The sequence below is a fragment of the Cottoperca gobio genome, unplaced genomic scaffold (assembly GCF_900634415.1).
Source record: "Cottoperca gobio unplaced genomic scaffold, fCotGob3.1 fCotGob3_70arrow_ctg1, whole genome shotgun sequence".
NCBI lineage: Eukaryota > Metazoa > Chordata > Actinopteri > Perciformes > Bovichtidae > Cottoperca > Cottoperca gobio.
The window spans coordinates 640055-660344 of record NW_021167062.1 but is presented as its reverse complement, the minus strand read 5'-3'; the positions used below and the strand labels follow the sequence as shown (position 1 = coordinate 660344).

The 20290-nt window shown below is 41.2% G+C and overlaps 2 protein-coding genes across 3 annotated transcripts in view; both read left to right on the top strand.

The window, feature by feature from the left end:
* Nucleotides 1-4639: 4639 nt before the first annotated feature.
* Nucleotides 4640-8250, top strand: LOC115006212 (B-cell receptor CD22-like). Of its 2 annotated transcripts, none has more exons than XM_029428332.1 (9): nt 4640-4687; nt 5123-5386; nt 5821-6084; nt 6519-6779; nt 7035-7295; nt 7428-7515; nt 7606-7660; nt 7759-7835; nt 7932-8250. In XM_029428332.1, exons 1-8 carry the CDS (start codon nt 4651-4653, stop codon nt 7822-7824), a joined length of 1296 nt encoding a protein of 431 aa, XP_029284192.1. In that variant the 5' UTR covers nt 4640-4650; the 3' UTR covers nt 7825-7835; nt 7932-8250. The 2 variants fall into 2 exon arrangements, with proteins under 2 accessions (XP_029284192.1, XP_029284191.1); XM_029428331.1 differs by having other exon boundaries at nt 7741-7835.
* An 11145-nt stretch (nt 8251-19395) lies between these two features.
* The window catches only part of LOC115006209 (venom factor-like), a 38825-nt gene continuing 37930 nt past the window's right edge, over nt 19396-20290 (top strand). Inside the window, exons 1-3 of the mRNA XM_029428324.1 lie at nt 19396-19484; nt 19670-19705; nt 20126-20152. Coding sequence (XP_029284184.1) covers nt 19405-19484; nt 19670-19705; nt 20126-20152 — 143 coding nt within the window. The 5' untranslated portion in view covers nt 19396-19404. The remainder of the gene's footprint in view (nt 19485-19669; nt 19706-20125; nt 20153-20290) is intronic.

Here is a 20290-nt window from a genome sequence, read left to right as displayed (position 1 = left end):
AGCTGTAACTTTAACTTCCACCTTTAAAACAGACATGTGCATCAACAAAGTTAAAGTTTACTGTTTCAATATGTTGTTGCATTCACTGAACCTCCATATTTATGTCAATGACTTCCCCCCTTCATACCCCCGTACTTCTAGACACACTTGCTTGGACAATGGACATCTTCGAACTAAACCTGCATTTTGATCTCAACTACACATCTGTAAAGTTTTGTGACTGCATCTAGCACGTTGCGACGCTATCTCAGTCATAAAAATGTGTCCACAGTCACACACACTCTCACATACACACTGACACACAGACTCACAATGTCGCTGAGATTATCTTGGTTTTATAAAGACTTAAAGTGGGACGGTGTGAGAGCATAAGTATGAGAAATGTGGAGTGAAGCACCGTCATTACAAATAAAAGTCTCCTGATGTTGTTGTGAGTCTGATCATAGTTCCTGATGTGCTCTGTGTTACAGTGATACAGGGTCAGAGTGACTGGGGGGTGACTTACACCTCTACTGAGATCTGTGCTGTAACAGGATCAACAGTGGACATAAGCTGCACCTTCAGATACCCATCCAGCTGGACTTACTATGTTGAGAAAATATTCTGGTTTACTAAAGAGAAAGATGGTGAACCTGTAGATCTGAGATCAGACTCACAGTATGCAGGTCGTGTTCATTATCGCTGTGAAAACGACTTCTGCACTCTGAGAATCACAGACGTGAGAGAGAGCGACTCAGCTGACTACAAGTTCAGCTTCATAACAGACCATCCAGATGGAAGATTTACTGGATCACCTGGAGTCACTTTGTCTGTCACAGGTGACACTTTCATTCATGTTGATTATTTCCAAATGTTCAGCATGTAGATAACAATAACATAAATGTGTTGTGTGTTTATTTGTATTTATGTATGTTGACAGTTTTGTCTGAAATAATATTTTTCACAAATCCAGATCTCCAGGTGCAGGTGAGCAGATCAGGTGACAGGGTACACCTGAAGTGTCACAGCAGTTGTGTTCTTCCTGATGACCGTTACCTCTGGTACAAGAACGGACAGAAGATACAGTCAGAAACATCTTCTTCTTATTCAGTCAACTTTGATGCTCCAGACTACTACTCCTGTGCTGTGAGAGGAAATGAGAATCAGCGTTCTCCTTCAGTGTGTGAGTTCACTCGACTGTTTCAGGACCAAACATTACAAACATAGTTTCAGACATAAAATCCCTCGAGTCTTGTTAGGCTGCATGTTGTGATTCAACATTTTGAAATTCTTTCCAATTATGTATTTTTTCATTATACAGGAATATTAGAAGTATAAAATATTTAGATGCTTCTTTACTTGTATTGATGATGTCATGACTCTTAATAAAAGTTAACTGAACAGTTTTTAACTGTGAAAGAATAAAAAACCTGTTTTAAAACTTTAAATTTTTTGTGGTAAAACTTTAAAATAGTGTTTCCAGTTTCTGAAGATTTCTTCATGACAGACGGTCGTTGTGTTCGTGGTGATAACTCAGTGAAACTGCTGCAGCCCAAGAAGCTGGATGAAATATGAAACTGGTTACTTACATTTGAGGACTCAGTGTGGAGATATAATCTCTCCACCGAGTCCTGGGTCTTCCCCGGGGTCTCCTCCCAGCTGGACGTGCCTGGAACACCTCCCTAGGGAGGCGCCCAGGTGGCATCCTTACTAGATGCCCGAACCACCTCAACTGGCTCCTTTCAACGCAAAGGAGCAGCAGCTCTACTCCGAGTTTCTCACGGATGGCTGAACTTCTCACCCTATCTCTAAGGGAGACGCCAGCCACCCGTCTGAGAAAACCCATTTTGGCCGCTTATACCCGCAATCTTGTTATTTCGGTCATGACCATAGGTGAGGGTAAGAACAAAGATCGACGGGTAGATCGAGAGCTTTGCCTTCTGGCTCAGCTCTCTTTTCATCACAACGGTGCGGTAAAGCGAATGCAGTACCGCCCCCCACTGCTCCGATTCTCCGGCCAATCTCTCGCTCCATCGTCCCCTCACTCGCGAACAAGACCCCAAGGTATTTCAACTCATTCACTTGGGGTAAAGGCTCATTCCCTACTCGGAGTAGGCAATCCACCGGTTTCCTGCTGAGAGCCATGGCCTCAGATTTAGAGGTGCTGATCCTCATCCCAACTGCTTCACACTCGGCTGCAAACCGATCCAGTGACTGCTGAAGGTCACAGACCAATGATGCCATAAGGACCACATCAACTGCAAAGAGCAGCGATGAGATCCTCAGGCCACTGAACTGCAACCCCACTCCTCCACGACTACGCCTCGATATCCTGTCCATGAAAATCACAAACAGGATTGGTGACAAAGTGCAGCCCTGGCGGAAGCCAACATTCACTGGGAACGAGTCCGACTTACTGCCGAGTATCCGGACACAACTCTCGCTTTGGGCGTACACGGATTGGATGGCTCTCAGAAGTGACCCCCTCACCCCATACTCCCGCAGCACCTCCCACAGTATCACCCGGGGGACCCGGTCATACGCCTTCTCCAGGTCCACAAAACACATGTAGACCTTTACCAGGGAGGCTGAGAAGTGTGATACCCCTGTAGTTGGCACACTCTCTGGTCCCCCTTTTTGAATAGGGGAACCACCACCCCGGTCTGCCACCCCCTAGGCACTGTCCCAGACTTCCACGCAATATTGACGAGGCCTGTTGACCAAGACAGCACCTCAACACCCAGAGCCTTGCGCATTTCAGGATGGATCTCATCAACCCCTGCGGCTTTGCCATTGTGGAGTTGTTTGACTACCTCAGTGACTTCCAACAGGGAAATTGACGATGATCCCCCATCAGCTTCCACCTCTGCCTCTACCATAGAGGGCGTGTTAGTCAGATTCAGGAGTTCCTCAAAGTGTTCCTTCCACCACCCGATAACCTCCTCAGTCAAAGTCAGCAGGGTCCCACCCTTGCTGTTCACAGCTTGGATGGTTCCCCGCTTCCCCCTCCTGAGAAGCCGGATGGTTTTCTAGAAGCACCTTGGTGCCGACCGAAAGTCCTTCTCCATAGCTTCTCCGAACTTCTCTCGGCCTTCGAGTCCATCGGTACCCTGCAACTGTTTCCGGAGTCCTCCCGGATAACTTCAGTCGGACAGCTTCCCTGACCACCGGGATCCCCCACAGTGTTCGAGGGTTACCGCCCCTTGAGGCACCTAAGACCTTGAAACCACACCTCATCACCGCAGCTTCAGCAATAGAGGTTTTGAACATCAATGGCCCCAACCAGTCGGAGGTGTGAGTTGAAGAGCTCCTGGATAGGGGCTTCCTCCAGACGTTCCCAGTTCACCTGCACTACCCGCTTGGGCTTATCAGGTCTGTCCAGAGTCTTCCCCCACCCCTTGATACAACTCACCACCAGATGGTGATCAGTTGACAGCTCTGCCCCTCTCTTCACCCAAGTGTTCCAAAACATGCGGCCTCAGATCAGATGATACGATTACAAAATTGATCATTGACCTTTGGCCTAGGGTGCTCTGGTACCACGTACACTTATGAGCATCCTTATGTTCGAACATGGTGTTTGTTATGGCCATTCTATGACTAGCACAGAAGTCCAACAACAAACGACCGTTCAGGTTTAGATCAGGGAGGCCGTTCCTCCCAATCACGCCTCTCCGGGTGTCTCCATCGTTTTCCCACGTGCGCGTTAAAGTCTCTCAGCAAGATTACGGAGTCCCCTACAGGGCTCCAGTCAGGGTCTCCAAGAAGGCCGAATACTCCGAACTGCTGTTTGGGGCATAGGCACAAACAACAGTCAAAGTTTTGCCATCCATTACCCGAAGGCGTAGGGAGGCGACCCTCTCGTCCACCGAGGTGAACTCCAACTTAGCGGCACTCAGCCAGGGACTTGTGAGTATCCCCACACCCGCCCGACGCCTCACACCTTGGGCAACTCCGGAGAAGAATAGAGTCTAATCCCTATCCAGGAGTACGGTTCCAGAGCCAAGACTGTGCATAGAGGTAAGCCCCACCAGAACCAACTGGTAGCGTTCCACCTCCCGCACTAGTTCCGGCTCCTTCCACGACAGAGAGGTGTCATTCCACGTCCCCAGAGCCAGCCTCTGCTTCCCGGATCTGGTCCGTCGAGGTCTCTGACCATCACTGCCTTCCGTGACAGCGCACCCGACCCCAGCGGTTTTTCCCATGAGTGGTGGGCCCACAGGATGGAGAGCCCAATAAAAATATAAATAAGAACCATTTTTCCAAAATGAAACGGGAAGTCACTCCTCGTCCCCAATAAATATATTCAGTCTGTTATGTAGACTCATCAGAATCTGAACAATCACAGAAATAATAAAAAAGAAACAAACACATTTTTAATTAGAAAATAGTTTACAATAACATATTTTAGTCTTTAAGTTACTCATGTAAATTTCTCCTCCAGATGGTCCAAAGCTTCCCTCTGTGTCAGTGAGTCCATCTGCTGAGATAGAGGAGGGCAGTTCGGTGACTCTGACCTGTAGCAGTGATGCTAACCCAGCAGCTAACTATACCTGGTACAAGGAGGATGGAAACCTCAAACCTCTTAGTGAAGATCCACAGCTCGTCTTCAGCTCCATCCAGTTCTCTGACTCTGGACAGTATCAGTGCAGAGCTCGGAACAAGCTGGGAATGAAGGAGTCTAAAAGCATCTCTATTGATGTGAAATGTGAGTGAAACATCTTATTTAAAAAGAACAAACAGTCTGAAATCTGTCCAGTCTTTGCAGGAGAAGATTTTACGGAGCAGAACTACTTTCTTCAGCTCGACTTGCTTCACAGTCACAGTCTGCTGTAATTCACTGAGCAGCTTCAGGACATTTTAGGACTTTTATTCAGTTTTGGGAACCAGATTATCTTCATTTATTTTGTATAGATGTCCAGTGTAAACTCAAAACAATAGAAAAAAGATTCCTCTTACTTAGGACAGCTTCATGATATCAACTGGAGAACTAGGGGAAAGGGCCTTAGATAAATTATGACATTTCCTGTTTTAGTATTCTGTGTTTGTGTTTGTGTTTGGTGCCCCTCCCAGTAGGTGGCACTCAAAACAAGCTGGTTTGTCTGTGCTTTAAAACTGTTGTTCTATACATGTTCTCCTCCAGATGGTCCAAAGCTTCCCTCTCTGTCAGTGAGTCCATCTGCTGAGATAGAGGAGGGCAGTTCAGTGACTCTGAGCTGTAGCAGTGATGCTAACCCAGCAGCTAACTATACCTGGTACAAGGAGGATGGAAACCTCAAACCTCTCAGTGAAGATCCACAGCTCGTCTTCAGCTCCATCCAGTCCTCTGACTCTGGACAGTATCAGTGCAGAGCTCAGAACAAGCTGGGAATGAAGGAGTCTAAAAGCATCTCTATTGATGTGAAATGTGAGTAAAACATCTTATTTAAAAAGAACAAACATCTGAAATCTGTCCAGTCTTTGCAGGAGAAGATTTTACGGAGCAGAACTACTTTCTTCAGTTCGACTTGCTTCACAGTCACAGTCTGCTGTAATTCACTGAGCAGCTTCAGGACATTTTAGGACTTTTATTCAATTTTGGGAACCAGATTATCTTCATTTATTTTGTATAGATGTCCAGTGTAAACTCAAAACAATAGAAAAAAGATTCCTCTTACTTAGGACAGCTTCATGATATCAACTGGAGAACTAGGGGAAAGGGCCTCAGATAAATTATGACATCTCCTGTTTTAGTATTCTGTGTTTGTGTTTGTGTTTGGTGCCCCTCCCAGTAGGTGGCACTCAAAACAAGCTGGTTTGTCTGTGCTTTAAAACTGTTGTTCTATACATGTTCTCCTCCAGATGGTCCAAAGCTCCCCTCTGTGTCAGTGAGTCCCTCTGCTGAGATAGAGGAGGGCAGTTCAGTGACTCTGAGCTGTAGCAGTGATGCTAACCCAGCAGCTAACTATACCTGGTACAAGGAGGATGGAAACCTCAAACCTCTCAGTGAAGATCCACAGCTCGTCTTCAGCTCCATCCAGTCCTCTGACTCTGGACAGTATCAGTGCAGAGCTCAGAACAAGCTGGGAATGAAGGAGTCTAAAAGCATCTCTATTGATGTGAAATGTGAGTGAAACATCTTATTTAAAAAGAACAAACATCTGAAATCTGTCCAGTCTTTGCAGGAGAAGATTTTACGGAGCAGAACTACTTTCTTCAGCTCGACTTGCTTCACAGTCACAGTCTGCTGTAATTCACTGAGCAGCTTCAGGACATTTTAGGACTTTTATTCAGTTTCGGGAACCAGATTATCTTCATTTATTTTGTATAGATGTCCAGTGTAAACTCAAAACAATAGAAAAAAGATTCCTCTTACTTAGGACAGCTTCATGATATCAACTGGAGAACTAGGGGAAAGGGCCTCAGATAAATTATGACATCTCCTGTTTTAGTATTCTGTGTTTGTGTTTGTGTTTGGTGCCCCTCCCAGTAGGTGGCACTCAAAACAAGCTGGTTTGTCTGTGCTTTAAAACTGTTGTTCTATACATGTTCTCCTGCAGATGGTCCAAAGCTTCCCTCTGTGTCAGTGAGTCCCTCTGCTGAGATAGAGGAGGGCAGTTCGGTGACTCTGACCTGTAGCAGTGATGCTAACCCAGCAGCTAACTATACCTGGTACAAGGAGAAGCAACAACTACTTCAGGGAACAGAAGGGAGTTATCACTTCACCTCCATCAGCTCTGAGGACAGAGGGATCTACTACTGCAAGTCTGAGAATCAACATGGACACATCATGTCATCGTCTCTCTCAGTAGATGTCCAGTGTGAGTACAAAACATCAGCACATCTGGTGCCCTTGTGACCAGCAGTAAGGGACGTATGTCATGTAGACGCAGTGTTCATGGTTCATGTTGTTGTTTTTATTCATCACTTATATTAACAATCTCCAGAGAAATAATGTGAATTTACTGTTAACTGTGGTCTATTTGTTGTCAGACAACGATAGCTCTTAAAGCTCTTAAATCTAAAACATACATCACCATCTGATGTGAATGACATGGGCCTCTCTAAATCTCCAGATGGTCCAAAGCTCCCCTCTGTGTCAGTGAGTCCCTCTGCTGAGATAGAGGAGGGCAGTTCAGTGACTCTGAGCTGTAGCAGTGATGCTAACCCAGCAGCTAACTATACCTGGTACAAGGAGGATGAAGACTCACCAAAAGCATCAGGACAGATCTTCACCATCACTGACTTCAGATCTGAACACCATCGGAATTATTACTGTGAAGCTCAGAACAGCAGAGGACGTCATGACTCCACCTTACACCTGACTGTTGGGGCAGGTAAGCTGTGTTCAGGGAGGAACCTCCATCATGTCAGAGGTGGAGAAACTGAGTGTCACCTGGCAAAGTGATTTATAAATCTACTAGTGAGGTGTATCACGTGTGTGTGTGTGTGTGTGTGTGTGTTTCTAGGGAATTCAAGAATAATAATGACTATCATCAGGTCGACTCTGGTGGTCTTGCTGCTGATTTATGTGATTCTCCTGAATCTGTGGACGAGGTACAACAATAAAAATCATCAGTTCACTTTTTAAAACAACTTTCTTTAGTTTTAGATTTTTATTGTTTGTTGTTGTTGGACTCAATCCAGGAAGAAGAAAGCTCTGAGCTCCACCACTGAAGCACATGATCCTGTAGAGATAGAGGTGAGAGAGAGGCCCTTTTATGTATGCAGGTTTTATGAATATGGTCCATTGAGCCTCATCTTGTCGTCTCTCCCCACCAGTTGGACTCTTGTCCTGAGTATAAGAACGTCTCAGATACTGCAGCACAGACAGAAGACACAGAGGAGCAGGAAGACCTGGTGTGAAGTCCAGTCAGGTCAGAGCCTCCTGCATCCAATAAAACAGACCGACTACATTTATAGTCACGGTTCCAACTGTAACTTTACACAAAGTTTTCTGTGATGTTCTTCAGTTGCTGTTGAACCAGAGGCGGGACTCACCTGATGGAAACAAAGTAGGACTTTGAAACATCAGTGTGGAGAGCGAGGATGTGCCGGATGTGGGGGAAGATAAAACATTTACCTTCAACTCCCAGAAGTTGTTCCAAATGTAGAAATGCACTGAAACCACCGCCAGCTGTGACTTAGCAGCATATTTACAATACTTATGTTCCTGTATTTGTAATCAGCACAATACTGTTTAGGATACAACATGAAAATGTATGTATGTATTCAGTAGTGATAAAAAACAGTGGAATATTCTATAATAATATAAGAAACCGTTGTGTTTAATCGTTTACTTTTCATACTTTAAGTACATTTTTCTGATAATACTTCTGTAACTTGAATTCAGAACTTTGACCTGTAATGGAGTGTTTTCATACTATGTTATTTGTACTTTACTTCAGTAAAGTATCGAGCTAAAACTTGGTCCACAGTAAACATGACCGTTAGCGGTGATACCTGCAAGTTGTTTGAACTAAGCTAGCGTTAGCTAACGTTACAATAACAAGTTGAGTTCAAATAAGACATACATGAGTGACTGGCATTACAAACATTACTCAGATATATATTTAAATATATATACTATTCAGAGTTGTACTCACCCAGTTCTACACAAATTAACGGGTTTTGTTCAAATGTTTTCTGTTTAGCTAACTAACGTCAGCAGCGCTATGACTACTCCGTGTCCATGGTAACAGCAGGACGTGATGACGCGGGGCCCTCACGTGCTGTCGGAGATAATGACACTTTATGACAACAACATCACGAGCCCGTTCAAGAAAAGACCATTCTGGTTTATTGAAGAGATAAGAGATATATATCCCTGCTCATTCTCCTTGTCCCTAAAACAAAACAAAATGTTAGAGCAGGTTTATCTATACACCACTAAACAAAAGCAGATTAAGTTGCAAAATAAGTAAACATATTATCAATAATACAATATGTATAATCAATCTGAACGATTGCACTGGACTTTTTAAGTGATATTAAACCGTCATTTTAGCGACAGTTTTATGTTTTAAGGTCCTTTGATTTGATAACATTAGTATCGTTAGCTATTCGAGCGAGTTGAAACCCAATACTTACATTTAAAAGTATATCCATTTGTCGTTACTGCTGGGTCTAGGGGCGCCATTTCTCATCGGAAAGAAACTTCTGGGTGCACAATGAATCTTGGGATACCTAAGGCCGTGAAGGATACATCAGATGTATCCTTGTATCTAAAGGGTAGGAAAAAGCTGAAGAACTCGGAGCTTGAATGTCGAATCAAAACAGCAATCTCCTGATGTAATCTATATATTTATTTAACGCAATAAGTCAAACAAAGAAAATATTCTCAGCTGAGGACACATTTCGCGTCGCCGTTTCCATAGACCGCATGGCTCAAAAAGCCCCATCGTTGCGGTCTCACGGCTCCGCTCCAGGTGTGTCCCGAGAGTCGTAAAACATGCGGCTACATAGAAGGAGTAGGCGTTGACCTTCTCCTCATTGGTCCCAGTTTGGCGCCTACACGCTCCTCCGTCAGCAGTCAGGAAGTAATGGTTTGTTGACCTGTTCTCTTAAAGGGGAAGTGTCCCTATTATGTTTGTAATACTCTCAGTGCAGAAAATACATAATAACAGAGAAACATATTCGTAGTGTAGATATATATATATTGATTGAGGTAAACAAATACATACGATAGTCTTTCCAATATGGATTAATTTACCTGACAATTCCCCCTTTACACACCATTTATGGTGTGTATAATCTCCAGTAAATATAAGGCACCGAGTGGTGTACAAATTCATCATATGGTATACAAGAATACATTCATAGTGCACTTGTTTTTATTCCAGTCATAAAAATACCTTCTGTATAGAACCAAAGAACTTCATTTGTTATTCCAGCATAAAGACAATTAGCTTCAGTATAATAAAAAACACTTCCAGTAAAAGACAGTAAATATTAGTAAACTTTTAATGTCTGTATAAGATTGTAATATCTGTATACGACTGAGAGACTGTAACTACAATAAAGTCAGTGGCTTCGGTATGGCAGCAAAGAACACTTTGTAGAGTTATTCACACGAAATCATCTTCCTGGCTGTCGTGTTCCTGCTCTATATCATAGTCTATGAGTACCCCACTGTTTGATGCTGGCTCTTTGCTGAGTCGGTCAAGTCCTTTCAAAGCTCTGGTAAAGGATCCATCAGGGGCTGTGTTATTTGGGATGAAAGTACAACACAGAGCCAAACAATTTGCAGACACCCCCTTTTTCAGCTAGCACCATGTCTAATGCAATTCCGTTCTGTAATCAGGCTAGTTCTATCAAATTGCATAAATCTATGGAGAGGGGCTGATACTCGTGTACATTTGTTTTGTGATTGTGGAATCAATTAATCTCGTCATGCGGCTTCTAATTTATGGTATATAACAACATCCACATACAGTAAGTATTCAGAATCAGAATAATCTTTCTAATACTGAAGATACCAGTGACATGAGAACTCTCCATCTCCCGGACCGTCTTTCCATAGCATCACCAGACTAATTCTCTACTCCTGAATTCTCTGCTAATTCTTTATATAATGTTGTCAATCTTTGTAAGGCTCTAGTAACTGATCTCTCTGAAACAGTATTATTTGATATAATTGTGCAACAGGATGATCCAACATGGCACACACACACACCTTTCTCTGCTCGGAGCACGTCTAAAGACATTCTATCATGTCAATAAGCTGCAAGCTGCTTGTTGTTCAGCTTGTCCCTTAACGGCATCCCTTGTAATAATTAATAAACCTCTGTTAGATGCAATGAATGTAATTAATCCACATTCTTATTGGTAGTTGCCCATCATAAAAACAATGAGTCAAAACCTGCTCCAATTTGATCTCTGGCACTCCCCGGGGGACTCCTACTGCATCTCTTGTATGCTGTGGAGCTGAAGCTCTCCCCAGGTGCTGTGTTTCTCTTCAGCCGAGTTCAAGCTCACAAGAGTTTGACCTGTTGTGGGCCAAACATAGAAACACTCGACCAGTGTCATCAATGCACATATTTCAGTCTTGTGCTATTGGTTCTGTGAGTTGGAAATCTCTTAATGAGATTTTTGCAAATTGGGCTGAGTGGTTCTGTTACACTGTGCATCATTGTTAACAGACAGGTTTACTCTGTTATTGGTCCGAGTAGTACTGGGCTTAAAGCAAGGAGGGGCCTGACTGGTACACACACACACACACACACACACACACACACACTATATTTACTGAGCTAGTGGTATACAGTTTACAGTCAAGCCACATATTCTTCTGCACATATCCTGTCTCCCTGCTATTCTATTTCTTACTGTAGTAACTTTATATCCTTTCCTACTGACTGCTTGGAGATTGCAGTCTTCTTGTTTTCTACCTTTATCCTAAAGTGTCCTTGTGGACCTGCTCCTAAAACCTCTGCTGCCTAAAACAAACAGTCTCTAATCTCTGGGATGCGATGAAACGATGGTGAGGAATAATGGATCACAATCATTTATTTTCTTACATGTCACTCCTCTCCGTGGCAGCTGTGTTCCTCTGCCCACCTGACCTGTTCTGCATATTGTTAGGGAAGAGGGACAGGTTATTATGTCACATAAATCACATTTAACGTGGTTGTGCAGTCTCAGGTGTACAGGGCTATACTCACCCTCCTGTGATGACTGACCCCCATGTCACAGTCCCCTTCTAAAACTTCGGGTTGTTGAATCTTCACTGATGGTGAGACAAGCGCCCCTATGGGTACCACCTCCCTGTGTAGTCAGACTTCACCACGAAGAGGTCCAGTTTCTGCTTCATGGAGTCAGTGTCTCTCACAGGAGTGGTGATATATTTATGTGTCACCAGGATATATTTGCTCTTATTCTGTCTAATGTTTTATGTTTTTGCAGTGCAAGTACTTTGACCTGCAATTCTTACATAAAGCTTATTATCATTATTATTATTATCATCCTTTACACACATTACCTTATTTTACAGTTAATTTAGCGGTAAACACTTTAGCTACTGTCATAGCGTCTACTGTATGTGTTGGAAATACTTCAGCTCATTTTATACACGTCTATAATCGTTAAACTATATTTATTTCCTTCATATTTATTTAGTTCAGAATATCAGTTTCAGCACATCTGCATGGATTTTATTGGAGTCGGCATTCGGCCTTTGAATCAAATGCTATGAATATACTCTATTAATATAATACTCAATATAATACTCCCCCTTTTGAGACATGGTCAAATACCGTGTCTCAATACACACATTTATATAATCTTCTCGGTAGTACTGAGTTCTTCTCTGGTCAAGTGTTCTTTCGTCAGTCGTCTCTGTCTTGTATGTAATTATTCTTAGTCCAAACGGCTTGTTCTTACTTTGTAGCTGCATTCTGCATCTCTTTCAATATCTCTGTCTTGTGTTCTGGTGTGTTTGTCTTCTCATTTACATATTGTTGTCTACTGAAACTGGATCAGTTCTTATCATATGTGTTGTGCCTTTATATAAAGCAATATACTTTGGTAGCTGTACTGCCTTCAATAAGTCTTCTATTAGAGTGAGTAATATGTTTGTTAGTCAATGTTACCATACCTTTATGCTGTACTTGTTGAGCAAACACATGTTGAACATGCATAGTTACTGTCTGTGTAGATATTTACAACTTTGTCTTTCTTTTATCTGCATGTCTCTGTCAATGCTATCAGTTCTGCTGCTCTGCTGACAGATGATTAGGAAGAGCTTCTGCTTTTAATACGTCGGTCTGTGTCACTACAGAAATCTTGTCACATTCGGATCCTCTAGGTTACTTTACATGATCCGTTAACAAACATTTCTATCTCTGGTTCCTCTTAGGGAATGTCAGTCAAGTCTGGTCTTGGTGAAGTTCCTTGTCCGTCTCTGTCGTTCAGTCATGTGGTTCTCCGTCTTCAGCTGTTAGAAATAATGTAGATGGATCAAAGTTGTACATTATTCTATAGTCAGATGCGGTTGTGAAAACAAAACTGACACTGCATGTGTCACTGTTAAAGTCAATGGCCTGAATAACACTTGATGCAGAGGCCTGACCTGCCATTGAAGCTGCAGTTACTGCTCATGTGCGGTCAGGCATCGCCTTATCTACTGGGTCTAGTTGTGAAGAGTAGTGAACCACTGGTCTACTCTTATCTCCATGGTTCTGTGTTAATACTAATGTCATGAAGTCTGCTGTTTAAATAAAAGGCTTTTTATAGTCTGGTATTTCTAAAACAGATGAGTTTACCAAAACTTTATTTTCTTAAATAATTCGTCAGCTGTTCCACTCCCTATTATCTTATCAGATACTGATATGGGGTTTTAGAAATCCGTTTTGACAGAGGATTAATTAATAGTGCATCATTTTGGCACTCAGTTTCTACAGAAATTACACAATTTGTCTCTTAATCTGGTTTAGGTGCTTCTAATTAAATTCTTCCTCTCCTCTTCCAGTGCTCTGCCTGATTGTGAAATGTTGTAACTCGAATTCTTTACTATTGATTTGAACAATTGTAGTTTATTATATCAAGGCGCTCATCATATCCTTATGGGATTATTATGTAAATGCACACTTCTTTCCCTCAAACTGGATTCAAACTAAATCTGACTTTCTTTTACCACTTAGCTGGAAAAGAATGCGTTTGCTATATCTATTATTATAAATGTGCTCTCTGGATGCTCTTGGTACTACAACTTTATTTACTACCTGTAACTCTGGTACCATCAGCCATCCTATATATGGCCGTTTTCCTTACTGGAAATATGGATTGCTCCTGACACTTGATCTAATTCTCTGACACTTCTTGCTTAAACAGATACCATCTCCAATATGGCCTGATACTAAAGTCTTTTATTATTATTTTTTATTCTGAACGTAATCTATCATTAGCTGATTGTTTTTATTTTACACTCTTTATTCTGAGTATTTTGCGGCTCTGTTCTGCTCTAATCATTTCTGTCTGCTCCAGAATTACACAAAAAGTCTACATATCTGTCATCCACACACTTATTAAACATGTTTTCTCAAAAACATATAAGAGACAGTTTTCTACACTTTACAATTCAGCCTCCTTTAATTGACTATGATAATGTGTGTGAATGTAGATATACAACCTGGTTCCAGAAGTGTGGATCCCCGTTGCTGGGGAGTCATGTTCTCTTGTCAGTCCTTTTTCTCACGTCCGGTCTACAGTCTGGGGTTCTGGTTTCACATTTTTCTTCTCTTTAGCTTTCCTCAATTCAATTGGATTTTAATTGTAATTTACCAATTTGTCTGCTGGTGCACGGTATTAAATTTAGGTGCGCTTTAATTGCCGTCCTGTAGGTGGAGGTGTTTAAATTTTGTAAAGTTTCTATAAACTTTTAGTTGTAGTCTCAATTTTGTCCACCAGAGGCATTTAGCTATCAACCGGATGTGGGTTTTTTAAATTCCCCCCGAATGAAGAAGGATAGAAAATGGAGGTTTCTTTGTTCTAAATTTTCTCTCCTTCCAGTTTGGAGAAAACTCGCATTTTTGGTTTTAATCACTCGGTCACTACATCACTTATGCATTTTATTTCCACCCAAAATGCTCCAGCATAAGACTCAAGGTTTAGTTTATCACAATTTACTTTCACATGCCTCGTAACCATAAGTAGGCGGAATTAGCGACCCAGCATCACGTGGCCACCGTTAGCTGGTCCTAATCTCTGAGGCCTTTCACAAAAACGTCTCCTTCTTTCACGTTTTTCCAACTTAAAACTACTTCACATACACTCCACGGTTCTCTTTGATTTCACAACCGTCCCCCAGTCAGTTTGAACAGTTTTCACCCGTTCTACAAACTCCAATGCATTAGCTAAATATCAACGCTAGCTTAGCCTCGCCTTAGGCCTGCTTTAGTCACTTTACTCACAACAATACAACAATACACAAATCTTTACATGTTTTACACTATGCTTGCCGCAAAGAAGATGATATACAACATCTGAGACTATGAGGCGATCGTCATCGGTTCTCACGTAATTCAGGATTATAATCACTATCCTCCTTTGGTAAACAACACTAGCTTCTAATGCTAGGCTTCCCAGAAGTCTTTCAATTAAACTATTCCTATCTGCCTTCCAAAGGACTTTTTTAACATTAAACTAACTAAGCTTTCTTGGCTACCTTCCAAAGGTGTTTTCGTATTAAACTACATTCAATGCAAGTTTACCATAAGCTTTATCCGGTACCAGCCCGGACACCCCCAGGGATTTGGTTGATTAAATATAAGTTCTCCTAGAACTCTAACCAGACTATGCTGGAGCTCTCCAAAAGCTTTTCATACATATCGTTAACATCATTAATATCTTCGATGCTTGCTCTTATCGCTTGTATTTCAACATTCAGGATTGCTTTTTATCGTTTAACAGCAGTTGTATTAGCTATGACCGTCGAACATTGTTGCTGGCATTCATTAATAAGTTGTCCTAGTCTACCTGCAGTGAATATTTGTTTTAACCGGTGTTCACCCTCACCTAATCTTTTTCACGTGCAATGAATACCAGTCAATGATACTCGGCGATCGTTCTTCACTTCTCCTTTCGGGATGCCCACCCAGGGACGCCAATTAAAGGGTAGGAAAAAGCTGAAGAACTCGGAGCTTGAATGTCGAATCAAAACAGCAATCTCCTGGTGTAATCTATATATTTATTTAACGCAATAAGTCAAACAAAGAAAATATTCTCAGCTGAGGACACATTTCGCGTCGCCGTTTCCATAGACCGCATGGCTCAAAAAGCCCCATTGTTGCGGTCTCACGGCTCCGCTCCAGGTGTGTCCCGAGAGTCGTAAAACATGCGGCTACCTAGAAGGAGTAGGCGTTGACCTTCTCCTCATTGGTCCCAGTTTGGCGCCTACACGCTCCTCCGTCAGCAGTCAGGAAGTAATGGTTTGTTGACCTGTTCTCTTAAAGGGGAAGTGTCCCTATTATGTTTGTAATACTCTCAGTGCAGAAAATACATAATAACAGAGAAACATATTCGTAGTGTAGATATATATATATATATTGATTGAGGTAAACAAATACATACGATAGTCTTTCCAATATGGATTAATTTACCTGACATATCCAAATCCGGGAAAAGAAGGCTGCATTTGTCGGCTGCATTTGAAGGAGTTGCTGAAATGGGACACGGGCCAAGGCCGCTGTGAAGTAATCAGTTTACAAATGCAGCCCCTGAATTGAGACACGGCTTGTGTGGACCCTGGAGTCTTTCCTTAACCATAACCACCACTTTAACCACTTTAACCACTTTATGTACTTTAACCACTTTATGTACTTTAACCACTTTAACCACTTTAACCACTTTAACCGCTTTAACTACTTTAACCACTTTAACCACTTTAACCGCTTTAACTACTTTAACTACTTTAACCACTTTAACCACTTTAACTACTTTGACCACTTTAACCACTTTAACCACTTTAACTACTTTAACCACTTTAACCACTTTAACTGCTTTAACTACTTTAACTACTTTAACCACTTTAACCACTTTAACCGCTTTAACCACTTTAACCACTTTAACTATTTTGACCACTTTAACCACTTTAACTACTTTAACTACTTTAACCACTTTAATCACTTTAACTACTTTAACCACTTTAACTACTTTAACCAATTTAACTACTTTAACCACTTTAACTACTTTAACCACTTTAACTACTTTAACTACTTTAACCACTTTAACTACTTTAACCACTTTAACAAAAACAAAACAAAATGTTAGAGCAGGTTTATCTATACACCACTAAACAAAAGCAGATTAAGTTGCAAAATAAGTAAACATATTATCAATAATACAATATGTATAATCAATCCGAACGATTGCACTGGACTTTTTAAGTGATATTAAACCGTCATTTTAGCGACAGTTTTATGTTTTAAGGTCCTTTGATTTGATAACATTAGTATCGTTAGCTATTCGAGCGAGTTGAAACCCAATACTTACATTTAAAAGTATATCCATTTGTCGTTACTGCTGGGTCGAGGGGCGCCATTTCTCATCGGAAAGAAACTTCTGGGTGCACAATGAATCTTGGGATACCTGAGGCCGTGAAGGATACATCAGATGTATCCTCCAAATCCGGGAAAAGAAGGCCGCATTTGTCGGCTGCATTTGAAGGAGTTGCTGAAATGGGACACCGGCCAAGGCCGCTGTGAAGTAATCAGTTTACAAATGCAGCCCCCGAAGGCTGCAGCCCCTGAATTGAGACACGGCTTGTGTGGACCCTGGAGTCTTTCCTTAACCATAACCACCACTTTAACCACTTTAACCACTTTATGTACTTTAACCACTTTATGTACTTTAACCACTTTAACCACTTTAACTACTTTAACTACTTTAACCACTTTAACCACTTTAACCACTTTAACCGCTTTAACCACTTTAACTACTTTAACCACTTTAACTACTTTAACCACTTTAACTACTTTAACCACTTTAACTACTTTAACCACTTTAACCACTTTAACCGCTTTAACTACTTTAACTACTTTAACCGCTTTAACTACTTTAACTACTTTAACTACTTTAACCACTTTAACTACTTTAACCACTTTAACTACTTTGACCACTTTAACCACTTTAACTACTTTAACTACTTTAACCACTTTAACTACTTTAACCACTTTAACTACTTTAACTACTTTAACCACTTTAACTACTTTAATCACTTTAACGAGTATTTCCATGTTATACACCGTTATACTTCTACTCTATTACATTTGTCTTACAGCTTTAGTTACTTTTACACATCTTCATCGCCGTGCCCCGTTTCTCAGCTTAATTACAACAAGCAAAATACATTTGATCATAACTGGATTAATTATGACTGGATTATTATAGACATATGTTCATAGTGCGCCTATTTCCTGAGAGGATTTGCAACATCAGTGCTGCTTGTGAAATATTGTGCAACTAAGCAAGACGTGGCTCTACTATCGACATAGTGATCGGAGGGGTGACTAGAATAATTTCCCTTCACTTACAGTCTTGTATGCAAATATTTTATTGTTAAATATCATTATGAAATGAGGGTATTCACGAACATTGTCATTATATTTCTGCATGTACAATATAAGCAAGCTTGCATTCTACTCATTGCATTTTAAATCTTCTGCTACATGTTGCTGACTCCTTCCTGCTGCTGCTACTGAAAAATAACAAGAAACTTTCTGTGTTCAAGGAAAATGTATCCACTTCAGTGCTTCTTCCATCCAGGTGAGTCTCCCTCTGGTTTGAGCAGGAGGCTCTGACCTGACTGGACTTCACACCAGGTCTTCCTGCTCCTCTGTGTCTTCTGTCTGTGCTGCAGTGTCTGAGACGTTCTCATACTCAGGACAAGAGTCCAACTGGTGGGGAGAGACGACAAGATGAGAGTGAAAGGCCTCGTATACGGAATTTAGATTAAATTAAAATGTACTCTGACATGTTTAAAGTAGAAACTCTGTGAAGGTAAACACACATCGGTGGTTTATAAGTTACATTTTAATTATCTTTATGACCTCATATTAACCCATATATATATATATATGATGCAATAATCATGTTGTCTAATCAGCATCTTGATATGCCACACCTGGATGGATTATCTCAGCAAAGGAGATGTGCTCAATAACACAGATTTCTATATTAAATAAAGATAAAGAAGATAAATAACAGCTGAAATGACTTGTAATGCACTGTGGGATGTTGTGATGAAGATGAATGAGAATGCAGTCTTGCTGCCCTCTAGTGGACGCTGCTCTGGGGCACAATTCAAGCCTGACTGAACTAATGAAACACTGATGTCTAACTTAAAAAGTAAACCCAGTTGTTCTGCCTCCTCTGAGTCGAGTTATTGGACGTTTCAGTTACTAAGATTAATTTTTTTAAACTTATGAGCACATCTCTGGTGATGTTGTGCGTTTGCATGATTCTTAGTGGAGTTTTACAGATCAGTCGATTAAATCAAATGATTGTTAGCAGACTAAATAATTCTTTAGTCAAGTACCGCCCCGAAACCAAACGGCAACAGAGTCTTCCTCTAACGTGTGTTAATAAATTGTTAAATCCACATTGGACATGTTAGAGTAGTTTAGATGGGGGCTGATAACAATAGTTGAGATAATCTTTACAAAAATAAAACGACAGAGAAACCTTTAATATTCATGTGCAGAATGGGATGATCTACAAGAATCTCAAAATGAGAGTTTTTGCAATTTTATTGTTGAACTTCAGGCTCCATCAAGGTCGGGGGTGGAGTGTGAGATCTCGCCTGTCAGAAGCTGTTGCTCCTCCTCTTCCTGTTGACTGATGAGGTGTGTGTGTGTGTGTGTGTGTGTGTGTGTGTGGGGGGGGGGGGGGTTAAAGAGGCTGACTGTCTCTCCTGTGGCCACAGTCCACTGAGGCGCTCAGTCAGTCAACATGGGTCGGTGGACGCTCCACAACATTTTATTCCTCATCCTTCTCTGCAGCGCCAACGCACAGTTGGATTCTCTCAGAAGGTACGTCTCTGTCTGGTGACTGTAAAGACACTTTGTATCTTTAAAGTTATGTTTACTAACTAACTAAAGGTTCTGTTATATACAGACTCCAGTGGCCTGGCAGGTGTGTGTGAGCACATCATACACACAGTTTCTAACTTTTGTCTCTGACAGCTTAAGTTATTATTTCTGATTGTTTTCCCCAGATCTTCATCAACACGCAGATCTAGGGGACGCTTCAAGTAAGTAAAGCTGGACTTAACAGAAAACAACATAAATGCAATATGAAAAATGTATTTTGCATTAATATAAATGCTTTTTACATATTTTTTGTAGTACAACAAACATTAAAACATTCACAAACAACCTTTTTAAACCAGGGTTTTGATGATTGATACTGATTTAGAAATGTTTGTCTCAGTGGTAGCTGATATGTGTCTTACACCTTTAAATCTTATCTTTTCAATGGCTTCAGTTTTCATATCTAGAGCGTATTCAGTGACAGGATACACCATGTTTGACAAGCACACATTAAATACATTCCTTCTATCCTCTTTAGTGGGTATATGCCCTGTAACTTAATATAAATGTCACTAACCATGTTATAATACCACACGTGCTGTGTCATGAATGAACTTAATATGTCTTCTGTTTATTTGCAGGTCACCAACAGTTAGTTCTGCACCAAGGTACAGTCGCCATTAATACAAAAGTCAAACTAGATTGTGCTTCTGAGTTAAGGATGGGTTATGTTGTGGGTTTTCTCTAAACTCTATTGGAGCAGTTTTTAGTTATCTGCTGACTTCTCATCAATTCTCTTCACTTGT

Excerpts from the sequence above, each read along its gene's own strand:
- LOC115006212 (XM_029428331.1), top strand. The coding sequence starts at position 4,651 with ATGAAGGAGTCTAAAAGCATCTCTATTGATGTGAAAT. Across the intron at positions 6,780-7,034 it reads TCTCTCAGTAGATGTCCAGT|ATGGTCCAAAGCTCCCCTCT; the intron begins GTGAGTACAAAA and ends CTAAATCTCCAG. Across the intron at positions 7,296-7,427 it reads ACACCTGACTGTTGGGGCAG|GGAATTCAAGAATAATAATG; the intron begins GTAAGCTGTGTT and ends GTGTGTTTCTAG.